Genomic DNA, 13,430 nt, shown 5'->3' on the forward strand with positions numbered 1-13,430 from the left:
TTGATGTTAGTAGAGAACCATTTTATTTTTAAGGGTTTGACCGGAAGCCATGTGTTTAATATAGGCTGACTTGACACCAAGTAGCAATGTCCGGCTTCGTACCTGACAGGAACAGCCCGGCTTCTTTTAAGCAAGATATTTCATTATTCCAGCAGCAGCAGGATGGAAGTTCATCATCATCTGTATCATCACATTAACATCTGACACCCGTCGGTGAGTTTTGAGTCCATTAATAAATGTCTTCGCCACACAGCCTGTGCCTTTTGATCTCTGTGTACAACATAATTCATAGTTCCCTCAAACTCAGGTTCTTGCAGTGCAGATTCGGAGTTGTTCTGATCTTACAAGAATAAATGCCAGATCATGTGAAGCCAATTCAGTGCTGGACCAAGTTTATTAATACTGTAATGACGTCAGCATGTGCTGAGGGAGGCATTCTGTCGACTAGTGGAGCGCAGAGAGGGAGGGGATTGTAAAGACCCTTAAGGCAGAAAGACACTGGCAAAATCACAAGTTATACTGCAGCTGTTGCTAAAGCAGACTTTTACTTAAGTAAAACAAGCAATGCTGTAAAAAATACACCAGTACAAGTCTACTAAGTAGCTACTATCAGCAAAATGTACTTAAAGTATCAAACGTAAAAGCACCCAGAATAACTGCTTTCAGTGTGATATTTTCATATATATTAAACTATTGGATTCCTAGTGATGCATTAATGTCTAAGATGTATTTTAATGTTAAAACTAGGCCAGGTGGAGCTAATTTACTAATTTGTATCTAAATGTATCTATAACAATACGTCATATTGTATAAACAGAATACAGGTTTTGTAAGTAAACTATTAATCTGCAGAGTAGCTATACCTTTTAGATAAATGTTGTGGAGTAAAAAGTACAATATTTACCTCTGAAATGTAGTAGCATAAAGTAGCATAAAAAAAAGAAACAAGTACCTCAAAATTGTACTTTCCACCACGGAAGTACATTCATAGATAAATGAATGAATAATAAAACCACAGTGATCAATAAAACGGCAACTATAAAATGACTCAAATTACAAAAGTGTTATTTTAGCCCAATTCTGTTCCTGAATGTCCTCACAAAAAGAAAAAGTAAAAGATGGCTGCTTTGATCAGAAGTTTCACTCTTTCCACAGTTTTGCAGGTTTTTTTTTTTTTATAATCTTCTCAGATGGAGCTCTTCATGATCAAATGGTCTGTTCATGGTTGTAGATACGTTTTGAAACAGTATGATATCAGTAAGCCCACACAATGCTTCCTCCTCACTGCACCATGTGTCACCCTCTTCTCTCTCTGTAGTGCAGTAGGGCCAATAAGCAGCGGATGCAGCTGGTTCCCGGCTGCAGGCGGCCCTCTCAATGGTATCTCCCACCATGAAAGCGTTGGTGGATGCTGTATGGGCTGTGTGGAGCATCGGGGCCTCCATTTATGACTACATCCACACCAACGCTATGGAGGAGCGCATCCACGCCCTGGAGGATGTCATCACCATCCACCAGTGTGTGATCGGGCTGCTGTCTGCAGGCGTATTGGTACTCTTCAGCTACATCCTCCTCAAGAAGCTCTGAAGATGTGTGAAGGGGTGGGCTAGGGGCGATATGGGGGATGTGGACCGACCAGAATGAGACATTGGTGTCCAATGTGATAAAGCAAACACTGGTCAGATAGACAAAGGGGAATTTATACACATTGGCTCCTAAGAGCTCCTCCCTCTGAAACTATATGTACCCTTATAGTTTCAGATAGAAGGAGATGGTAAAGAGGAGATGGCGTGGGACCTAACACATACATGGGCACACTGTCTTTATTTAGACAAGGTGGTAGGAAGGTCCAGCATCATGTGAAAAAAAACCCACCAGAAATTATCAAGACTATAAGTCACTTTTTTACTTTTTTAACATCAATTTAGTGCCACATTTTTTCCTAAATCTGTTTTGGGGAAAACACATTGCGGTTCATGTCGTGGTTGTGGAGGAGGTGAGCGAGATACAGGGTCCAGCTGTGTTTTTAAAGGCCGGAATAATAGATAGATTTTGTACTGATGGTGACAGATTTTATATGCCAGTATTATTACAATATCTTTACATTTTCATTAAATTTTTTTATTTAATTCTTCATTTTAATGGCTTTACTACCAAATGATTCATCCCCCCCCCAAAAAAAATGGTATTCTTAACAGAGTTAAAAAGCCTCTGAAAAAGCATTTAGACCATCATGGGACATTGTGACTCAGCAGCTCACTGAAAGTTTTGGAGGCTGAAGCTGTTGACTAAAATATGTCCTTGACACATTTGAACTATCTGATACAAAAAATACCCAGTGTCAGCACAGACTGTCAGTGTGCAGTGAATATCAACTGGCCAATTTGCAATTTTTTGGAAAGCCCAAGAAGCTGAATGTATCAGCAAAGCAGTACATCTGCCAACCCTATCAGAAACCTGTAATATTAGTGCACATCAGTACTGTGTCAAACTCACTTTAAATAGAGAAGACTTCAGCTGACAGTATGTGTCTGGGCATTGCTTCCACAACATAATTCACTCATTTTCTAAAGGGATCATTATTGAAAGTAATCATTCGCCATAGCAACTTAAAGCCTTATAGCACATTATTTTCATGTTTGCACTAATGTCCTCAAAGTCTGACTGAGATACCAGGAGATGCTAATTCCCCTGAAACTAGCATTTGTGACAAAGATGACTGGAGAGTGCAGAGGTACTTTAATATCTCAAAGGTCATTGATAGCAGAGTGTCATTTCACATTGTCACACCCTAAAATCTTGTTACAATTTTATAGGTCTACATGTGTACTGAGTACTATCTATATTATTAGACTTCAAAGTGCAACATCATGATCCATTTATATAATGCTTTTTTTATTAATGTTATACCTCATAGCTGTTACATTACTGTAGGTGCCGCTGCTGTATAAAACACAACAATTTGAAGTGTCCTTAAAAACTGTAAATATATTTAGATTGGAACGTTTCATAGATGTGCAACTATCCCATAATACTATTGCTGCTTAATATTTATGGTTTTGTTTTTTAAAGGCAACATTTTGTACCATGAAAGGTGGGAATTTGAATGAGATGATACTTGGTACTGACTGCGAACACTGGATCAATGTGTGACATTTGAGTTTTAGAGGATAAAGGAAGTTTTTGTCATAGTAACTTAAATTAACATCACTAACCTGTCAAGTGAACTGTTGAAAGAGGTGGTGGGTCATTGAAAACTATTGCTGTATGAGATGTGTGTTTATCTGTGTGCATTTGTTATGTCACTGTCTCAGAGGGACCACAAAAGAGAACACCCCAGAATGAAAGACTGTTTTAATATCATTATAACAGCATTAAAGTTTGTCTTCTCAAAATGCCAAATAAATGTGGAATTCAATTAAACTGGACATCTTTACAATACTACATGTTTCCAACATCAGTCTGGTATCAAATGCAGCACAAACTGCTGCTGTAAGGGAAAATGGAAGGTAGGTACAAGTTGTAAATTACAGCTGTAAAATACTGCTGCTTAAAGCTGCAATCGCCAAATCTAAGAACATTTCTCCAATGCTGCTGGAACCTTTGAAGAAGAATCGACAGGCCTTATCCTGCAAACTTGGTGAAATTAGAAGACTTGTTGAAGGCAATGGAGCAATTTGTGGATGGGCATAGCACCAGTCTTTTACAGGACCAAGAGGAACACCTGCTCCGAAACGTACTGCTTCTTCATCTGATAAACTTCTACACAGTTGTTGAACATTTGCTCGCCGTTATCTGAACTTACAGGCCTTGATCTAAGCTACTCCTAAGTGTCCGGTCTGAAGTAGAGTGTATTTGGAAGTGAACCTCTCCACGCTCTCCCCCTCCAGAAACTTCATGGCTCTCCAGTGGATCTTGCCACAGTTCTCTGGCTGTCCGAGGGGTCCCAGCTCTTCCTGGATGTACTGCAGCCATAGATCTTCAGGGAAATAAAAACAACAGAAAACATTTTAAGCTAAAATTAAAAGGTGGAGGGTCCAATTAAATAATATAACACTCAACAAGGGATCTTCAACTTCCCATATCCCAATTGATTGCTTTTTATTTGGCCTAGAAATCACACTAGTAGTTTGTGTGGAATCCAGCCTCTGATCAATTTTGAGCTTCTGTCCAAGAATGTTTCTTCGCTCTCAAATCAAAATATTGTAGATCTGAGCTATATCTGGTCAAATAACTATTAAAGTATTTAACATTGACACAGTTCTTTGGTGCAGTTGTTTTGTTTGATGGAAACCTGGAATTTAGTCCTTCATACTAAACAGGAATAAATATTTTGAACTAACACTACTTTCCCTTTTGACTCTAAGGCATTTCATTTCAGCTCACCGTCATCTGAGGTGCCAAACTCCTGCAGGGCCCTCTCATAGCAGTCTCTTAGATTGTTCATCTTTGGAGTCTCCTGGAAGAGCAAACAACATTTTTAGTCACAGCTCAGGAGTGTCTTGGCTTATCAGTAATACAAAGTTCACCGTCCGTTCCCACTATAACGGTTAAAAGAGTTCGAACTACTGTCGTAATCTGTTCTCTACCTAAAACTTACAAGTTTCAGGTTGAGGTGTAGTTTACCTAAGAGTTTTCACATGTAACATACAGTAGTTGCCATACGTACTTGTTCCTTCTCGATCTGAATCATTCTGGTGAAAAAGGCCTTGGACAAGGGACGGTTTTCCTGTAAGCTACAGAAGAAGATAAATCTTAAAATCTACAGCTTTGTTATAAGACCCACTTTTGAATTTGCACCACAGTGTTTTGGGACAAATTAAATTTATATTCCTTTTGTTTTATTTATCATTTAAATTAACGGCCAACATCAGGAGACAAAGTTATTTATTTTTACCTTGTAAACGTCTTCCTAGCTTTCTTGTAGCCGCCGGTGGAATACGACCAATCAAGGTAGCTCTCTTTCATCTCCATGGCAACAGCTGCTACTGCAGACAGCAGACCTCTCTGGGAACAAACAAGAGAACAAACCATCTGCGAGGCATTCTCATTTCGGAGGCCAAAACACTGTGCAGACATAAGGGACTGTTAATCTTTTCGGCTTCATCTTTAAGTATTCGTCCAAAAGTATTATCAAGAATAGCACGTGCTTTTCCTGATTTCAGTTCATCTGTATACAGTTACATGACTTCTGCTCTTCAGGTTTTCATCTTATGGTGCCATTCATTTTTACGTTGCGCCTTTCTAAGATCATCTGCGTGGGTAGAAACTTAGAGAGAACTGCTTTTCCAGTCACACCAAACATTTTGTTCCAGTGTAAACTACACATACAAAATACACAAAGGCATGTCAATATGTGCTAAATGTTTACAAGAAACAGCTCTTCCTGTCAGTCGTCATTGAAGAAATACATAACAGCACACTGCGCAGTAGTTTCAAACTGAATCTGGTGGATTCAGGTGGACTACCTTGAAGACGGCTTCTGTCTCCTCAGGACTCTGGTTGGCCACGCTCCACTGGACCTGCAGCTGCCAAAGTGGTAGACTCTCCTGTCAAGACAGGACAGAAAAGATATAGCATATCAGTTGGTTTCTAACCAGTATCTAGCTCAGCGGGGAGTCCACTTGCTTCCTGTAGCACAGAGCACAGGTTAGTGTCAATGCCGTACAATATCTACTTTTAGTCTTAGAGCGAACATACCCGAGCATGCTGAGCTTAAATCAGAACCATGCTTGCAGATGTAGCTGCCATGTTTTCCCATTATATGCAGAGATTTTAAAAATTAGTAATGAGTCAGTATCCTAGTGTAGCATCTGAGTGACAAATCACCTTGCTCCGCTCCCAACACGTCAATATGCATGACATACATTGACATACATCAAGCTGGATCACGAGACAACGTCCACATTTTCCTCATTACTTTATCTCTGTGCTGTGCAATATGGAAACATTTTATTGTTTGACATACCAGACGCAAAACCCCTGGGGGTTTATACAATTTCCCAACACTTAAAGAGAGTGTTTATCTTGAGAGTAAAGACTTGCCTAATCAGCAGCAGTGTAGTAATCCTCCTCACACAGCTCCTTCTCAGGGCTACAGTAACCACAACAATAACCAGCAATCCTGCTCACTACTATAAAAGGCCCGTGGCTGAGTCTAAGCATGTGTATTCATTGTCATATAGCATTATACTGTGATGTACTGGGCAACAATGTGAAGGGTAGAAGGTCAGGGCAACACAAAATTAAGGGGGAAAAGGTTTTTTTTAAGTTTTTAATAGAAGTTGTGTTCAGAAAGCTATACTTAACAGGAGAAAATCATCTCCTGAGTTTAGGATTAAACAGTAATCCTACTCATTTACCTCAAACAACTAATAATTACATAAATTATCTATAATAATAACAATCTCTAGGTTTTAATGCAGTTTTTTTACACACCTTTAGCTTTTCCCCAATGTAAAGGGGGTGGAGGAAGCCATTTGAGGAACTTAATATAATGGAATAGAGACTAATTGGGCCAAGGAGATGGCCCACTTATACAGCAGTGCTGGTGGCTGTGTGTGTGTGTGTGTGTGTGTGTTTCCATTCTCCAAGGAGAACAATTATACTGGTACAGTAGGAGCACAACTGATGTGGTGCTCAGTGTAAGCAGAGAAAATTACCAAACCCAATGCGACTGAGAACAAATTATGTAGAGTCAAAATGTGAGTGTGTGTGTGTGCTCTGTGTACCTTGGGATTAACGTGTGTGAAAGCATCCTGGAATAGCCTTCTCACGTCTCTCTCTCTCCCCAGCTGCATTAGCGTCTGCAGGCTCAGGCTCCACACTGACACCGATTGGCTGAAGCGCTGCGTGGCTGCCATGGCAACGCTGGCCGCTCCCGCAGCATCTCCGGATGAGAGCAGGATCTGCAGCTGGTCACATGGAGAACATCATGTTTGTTGTTTCCATACGTCAGTGCAGTGGCGCTTTGCAACATTGTTACTTCTTTTAATTTCACTTCATTTGAAAAATCAAAGAGAACATTCAATCAAGAAAGAATTTCTCCTGATTATTATTTTTTTGTTACTTCAGCCACAACTCAGCAGGTAAATAAATACATAATATAGGAATTAATAAATGAATACCCACAAAGTGCTACAAGGCAAAAGCAACACTATCCATATTGACCAATCACTACTAGTGAAACCAAAAAGGGTCACAGCAGATCAACGAACTCTATCTTGCAATCACACTCACTTTGTTGACTTTGGTTCTAATCATAGTTGGAAAAAAACTGTTACATTTTTATATCTGACTTGTTGAGGTTCAAACTGCTTCTAAATACTTGTTAATAACTGTCACATGGACTTCTTTTCTCTTAATTTGATGGTAAACAACAAAGAGCAACAGGAAATGTGGGGGTAGAGAGAGAGAGGCTGGCATGCATAGATGGTCTTTTGCTAGATTCAAAACCAAGATGGCCGCACGGCACGAGCCTTTAACCACTAGGCCACCGGGAAATGTCTTTCTTGCACTTTTTTTCTAACCTTAAACATCACTGCAGACAGCAGTTTGGTTTCATTTTGTTGTGCTAGGATTTCTAAGTATGAGTAACTAGCGACTATCAGCTTCTGATGTAAACATTGTTCTTTGTTTGAGTACAATACAGTTACATTGTCACTCCTTATGAACTGCACCAGAGTGCATTTGGAAGAGTGTCTGAGACTGACAAGCATTCAGAGACGTTTGTTGGTATCACCAGACTTTGACTGGCACTGCTCTCACACGGCCAAACAAACTAAACGAATGCAATAAACGCGCTGTGAACAGACATTTGACATGTCATTATTCAGAGAGGAGACTGAACCATAAAGGCTTAAGGGCCCCTATGATTCTAGTTACACATTTAATAAAGCTATTTTCTTACCCAGTTCTTATAATAATCCTCCTTCAGCAGTGAGGAGTTGTGGGCACGCTGCAGCACTCCCAGAAGCCTTTCCTGCCTCTGTAATAAATAGACAAACACATAAAACCGTGTCAGGATTTACCTCTTAAAAATCCACCTCCAACAACACTGAAGCCATTGACATTTCTTGGTGTAAATGTTTATTTTTTTATCCTCACGAGCAAACAAACTGTCATAGTGACATAGTGAGATTCATTTCAAACTGAAAGATTATTCAGGTACCTTTTCCTTCAGCTCTTGGACGTTGGTCTTCCTCTTCAGCCTTTCCAAGCAGAAGGCCACATAGCAAGTCCACATGGGCTCTACAGCACAAAGCACACAAGCACAGCAATGGTTATATATCTTATACTGACACATCAAGTTGGCAGAGAGTATGCAAGCAGTGAATTAATACAGGGCACCCATAGATTTCAGAAAGCCAAATTTAAGATGTTTTAGAACTTTTTTAGGCTACCTGGATCAGATTATTTGACAGAAATTTGGCAAAACTAGACTCACTTTAAATTCAACAATGGAAATGACATTGACAGTACTAAGGGAAGGGAATTAATAAGTAAAATAAAGTAAATCTTGTTCGGTAATATAGGTACAACTACATTGTAAAGAAAACTTTTTCATATTCTATTCATGTTCATAGTCTTCTTATTCTAAAGCACATTCACTGGGAAGAAATGTGTCACTGCTAAGTGATGAAACTGTAATTAAGACTTTTTACTGCTTTTAATACTTGAGGCAATTTTCATACTTTATAAAATCCACACGACCCTGTAATAAAATGTCAACTCATCAAAATTCAAACAGCAAAGTCTCAGCGAGTGATTTTGCCTTTTGTAAAAAATAGCCCAAATTGAAATGTATATTCCCTCTCTGTGTATGTATGAGCTCCTACCAGTGTTAAGGCTCTTGATCCCCTCCTCATAGACCTGGCAGCAGCGCTCCTCTCGGCGGGTGATATCTGAGGCCCGGCCTTTGGCTGTCTGCAGCTCCTCCCCTGCCCCCGGAGCCTCGAGCTCCCTCTTAGCCATGAAATCCCACGTCAAGCTGTCTTCTGTGTAGTTAGCCTGTAAGCTGCAAACACAGGGAGAGGAGTAGGAACGTTCATGCTTAGTGATGAAATTCTGTTTGAGTTCAAGAATGCAGAGAAAAAAAAAAAAGAAACTCTTCTGTAAGTACGCTGGTGCCTCACTCTTCCAGGATGAAGTCCTGGAGTTCTTTGGTGAAGTCAAAGATAGCTGCTATGTTCAGAAGTGAGATGACAAACTCTGCTTCTGTTGGACAAAAAGTTGCAAAAAAATGACTTCAGCAAAATCATTTGACAAGGTAGGTCAAACTTTTCTCACTCAAAATACAAATAGACAATATACACTGACGAAAAGGAATCAGTAATCAAGACAAAAAATCTGTCCAAAGCATAATCTGTGCCATCTTTGGTACTTTGGTTGTCAATACTCGACGCTACAGACACACTGAAGTTAGCACTGATGATACCCAGCACTAGTTGTTAAAAGTATTTAAAAGATGTGAAAAAACTGCAAGTGATGTTACCGCTTTTAAAAAAAAAAGTAACATTTGAATTTTTTTTTATTATGCATTTTATGTTTTTGCACAGAATTGGAAATAAACTTAATAATAAGCCTACCTTTGATTTTCCCTGTAGCATCTCTGTACACAACCTCAGCCAGTTTAGCATTCAGGATCTCCGGAGAAAACTCATATTCACCCTGGAAGAAGAGAAGAGCAGGTATTCATGCAGAACTTCTGTGTGTGTGTGTGTGTGTGTGTGTGTGTGTGTGTGCAGCGCCGCCGCTCCCACCACGCGCATCACGCACTGTGCGTAGGGCACCAAGTGCTGAGGGGGCACCAAAAATAGCCTGTGTGTGTGTGTGTGTGTGTGTGTGTGTGTGTGTGTGTTGACTTTTTGCATGTCCCGCTCTTCATGTTCGATTTGTGACACACTCACCAGGTCCATCTCAGCTTTCTCCAGCTCCTTCTTCTGCTTCCTCAGTTTCTCACAATGCAGCAGCTCCATGCGGAAGTACTAACACAGAGTTGTTGGAGAAAACAATAATCACAATTATCACTCTTTCAACAGCAGCTACTAACTCACTCACTGAATTCTGTTCAAGCAAACCAAATTTTCTCTGTACAGTTTTCCTTTTATTAAAAATGGAAGAGAGTGACTCTTGTACCTCCTGGTAGACTTTCTTGTTGTTTGGATGGAAGCGCAGAGCCCTCAGAAACAGGTGTCTGGCACTTTCAGAGGACCTTCTATCCTCCAGCTCACTCTTGGCAGCCATGATCCACAGGGCTAAAGAGGGAGAAGTATTAAGTCACTATTAAATTATATTTGTAGATGACATCATCTGCCCCTTTTGCCCGAGCATGCACTTGTTTTGTTGATCCTTAAGATTGGGATTATTACACTGGCATAAATGGGAGTTACAACAGATTGGAAAACACAATCTTCTGTACCTGGTTTGTCGGGGTGTATGGCAAGCATGGCTGAGAACACCTTGCTGATCTGGCCTTTGGTGGCCTGATGAATGAAACCCAGAGGAGATCATTATTAGCATGAGAAGACACACTGTTGTTGGCCCGAGTTGTACTTAAAGCAAATGATGAGATCATTACATACCCATTTCTTACAGAAAGCAACATGCGAGAGCCATAGCTGCACGTCATCCTGTGGGAAAAGAAGGCATGTGACTGTTCACTCATTTCTACTTACATTAATTAATTCAGTCAGTTAAAACTAACTATAAATTGTATCCCATTACATGTTTAGATTTTAAACAGATACACAGACAGAGCAGAGGAGAGACGGAGGCAGCAATGTCGCTACTTTTTTATAAAGTCCCGACCTCACAGCCTGCGCGCTGTTATTGGCTGGGGGGCTACACACCACTGCCCAAAGTTTGACGCCCAGAAACGTCCCGAACACAGCAAACTAATAAGAAACTACAAACTAATAAGAAACTAAGAAAATACAGGCAGAGGGCAGCGTCTCTGCAGATGCAGACACCGCCATACACTTCTAGTGGGCCATAAGTGATAATTGAGAGGGATTATTTTTGTATGAGTCTATACATTGTTTTTTTAAGAAAATCCTACTTATTCTGCCTTTAACAAGAATAAATCATTTTTAAAGAATCACGATTAGTTTGATAAAAACAAAATCTTGCCAAAACAATTAGATCGTTTCTTTTAGCAGATCAATGCAGCTCAATTGCAGCAAAAATACAGTATAAATGCTTTGTATAGTTACCTTCCATTTATTTGTTGCTCTTCTGAAGACACTGTTTATTCTATGGATGACGGGGAACTCAATCTCCTCTCTTTTGAACTGGTAATGTATGTGCTGCAACAGCAAAGTTAGGCACAGTCAAATGATGTGACATTATCTGAAAGTAACAATGAAAAAGGCTGCCAGTGTCCACTCGCTCCATTTGTTTTGCATGTATGTTAAAAAAAGTACACTTTACCACTAGAATATCCAAAAATATGTCTACCATCAAATGAAGCCTATCCAAAGTAAATATTAACATTAGATAGAGCAATACAGTGTCTCACGTTACTATTTCAGCACACGCCACTTACCGCTCGTCTCTTCTTGATCAGCTCTAAAACGTTGATCTCATACTGTAATTAAACAACATTTTGAAGTAAGTGTTTTAGACGTATTCCTCATGGCCTTCATTTCGTTTTGAAAAAACTGGAGGCAACATGATTGTGGCACTCTACCTGAATGTATGCAATGAAGTCCTCCTTGCTTACGATCAACCTGTGGAGCTTGTATTCCAGGGCTGTCGCTCTCTTGATTATGGATCTGAAAAAGTGAAATAAAAACACTGTTTCCCTAAGATGGAAATCTGAGAATCAAAACTTGAATTAGCCTACTGTGCCTGAATTATTGACTGCCACCATGGGATTTATACATATATAAATGATTTTATACGAGTATAAGGGTTCTAGCTGTGGATCAGAAAATGTACCCAGCACCTGTGGAGCAACTCCAGGATCTGTTTCCTGATCTGTCATGTCGCTCTACTGTACAGCTTTAAGATGAACTTTGAATTCACAAATCAAATAATGCCAACACTAAAACATTTCTCAGGTGGGTGGCCATCCCTGTGACTAAATCTTAACAAAAGGGTGTCCTTGGTATAGTAATGTGTTGTTCTACTGAATGAAACCCTTGGTAAGTTAGATATTGTCTTACTTGACTTCTTTCTTGGTGAACAGTCCCACTCGCTCCAGCTGCTCCAGCTCCGGGATTCTCTCCTCAATCCGCTGCTGAACGACCTCCGCCATCTTGCCGACGCAGCCGTTACGGGTTCAGGTTCGACTGTTACAGTTACAGTGTATTAATGTCAACTTTGACTTAAAATACCACGAGACTGGAGGCGATGGAACGGATTCTCTCCCCCACACATGCATGGAAGTTGTGATTCGCTGCTCTTCCGGTTCCGTCAGCAAATAGTTCCGTCAGGAAACACGATCAAGTACCTAAAAAAGTGTGTCGGAGTGATGGCAAAACCTATTCAAAACGTCTAAACCACTGAGTCATATACTGTGTGTGCTGGGTGGCCGACACACTATTTTCACTGCTTTTGGCATGAAATAACAAATATATGAGTCAAATACTTAAAAGTAAATATATATATATATATATATATATATATATATATATATATATATATATATATATATATATATATATACTTTTTGATGAGAAATTCTAATAGAGATTAGAAGACAATTTGAAAACAACCCGGTTAATGCTTCATACAATTAAGGACATTAATTTCCAAATACGCAAGTGTAGTTCCTGCTCTGTTGGTGGACATATGCACATTTTTTCAGTGTGAAGTAATTTTGGTTTGATGTAAATGTGTCATATTCGGTGTTTCTAAACTGTTCCACTACTTCAGCCTTACAAACAGGGGCTCTCCACTATATAATTGTTAATTGCCTTTACTGAACTGAATCCCAGTTATAGGGTAATAAAGGGATTCCTAAACCGCTGCAGAAATACTATTACATTTGAAGCAACCGAGGACAAATTATTTCCTCTTACGTTTGTATTTGCCGTCGTGCTATCAACATTTCAAAATCATCATTTAAGAATTATTTTTTCATAACCATGTACCGTACTATACCGACGTTGTATGCTCATTCATGTTGTTGTAAAGCTCAGTTTCAATAAGACAAGGGCGTAGAATTAGGTAGGGACGGACATGTCCCTACCAATATCCAGCGACTACTGAATAATAATTTTGATTTTAATTTTTTTTAAATATAACCACTGTTGTAGTCAGTGTTTTTGGTAGACAAACAGTCAGCCGCAAATTAGTGAGAGAATAACATAAACCAAAAGGCGGAATTCTAGTCTGTCAACTACGACGGAGTATAAGGGCCACTGTTAGAAAAAATAATAGTAATCTGAGATTTCGAGAATAAAGTCATAATATTATGAGAAAAC

The 13,430-nt window shown here is 39.6% G+C and overlaps 1 protein-coding gene and 1 long non-coding RNA gene across 2 annotated transcripts; one reads left to right on the forward strand and one right to left on the reverse strand.

Moving 5' to 3' along the window:
* The first annotated feature begins 58 nt into the window (after window positions 1–58).
* LOC122872910 lies at window positions 59–3,439 on the forward strand. Its single transcript, XR_006377330.1, has 2 exons — window positions 59–213; window positions 1,319–3,439. It is a non-coding gene; the product is annotated as an uncharacterized LOC122872910 (long non-coding RNA).
* utp6 (UTP6 small subunit processome component) lies at window positions 3,340–12,437 on the reverse strand. The gene is made up of 19 exons (XM_044189016.1): window positions 12,168–12,437; window positions 11,690–11,774; window positions 11,546–11,587; window positions 11,214–11,306; window positions 10,584–10,631; window positions 10,421–10,484; window positions 10,138–10,256; window positions 9,909–9,986; window positions 9,588–9,669; window positions 9,135–9,216; window positions 8,838–9,016; window positions 8,171–8,250; window positions 7,910–7,987; window positions 6,732–6,914; window positions 5,469–5,549; window positions 4,898–5,007; window positions 4,670–4,736; window positions 4,387–4,459; window positions 3,340–3,979 (listed from the first exon to the last, which is right to left on the reverse strand). Exons 1-19 carry the CDS (start codon window positions 12,257–12,259, stop codon window positions 3,816–3,818), a joined length of 1,800 nt encoding a protein of 599 aa, XP_044044951.1. The 5' UTR covers window positions 12,260–12,437; the 3' UTR covers window positions 3,340–3,815.
* Between the last annotated feature and the right edge of the window lie 993 nt (window positions 12,438–13,430).

This window comes from Siniperca chuatsi, linkage group LG3, assembly GCF_020085105.1.
Source record: "Siniperca chuatsi isolate FFG_IHB_CAS linkage group LG3, ASM2008510v1, whole genome shotgun sequence".
In the NCBI taxonomy this organism is placed as follows: Eukaryota; Metazoa; Chordata; class Actinopteri; order Centrarchiformes; family Sinipercidae; genus Siniperca; species Siniperca chuatsi.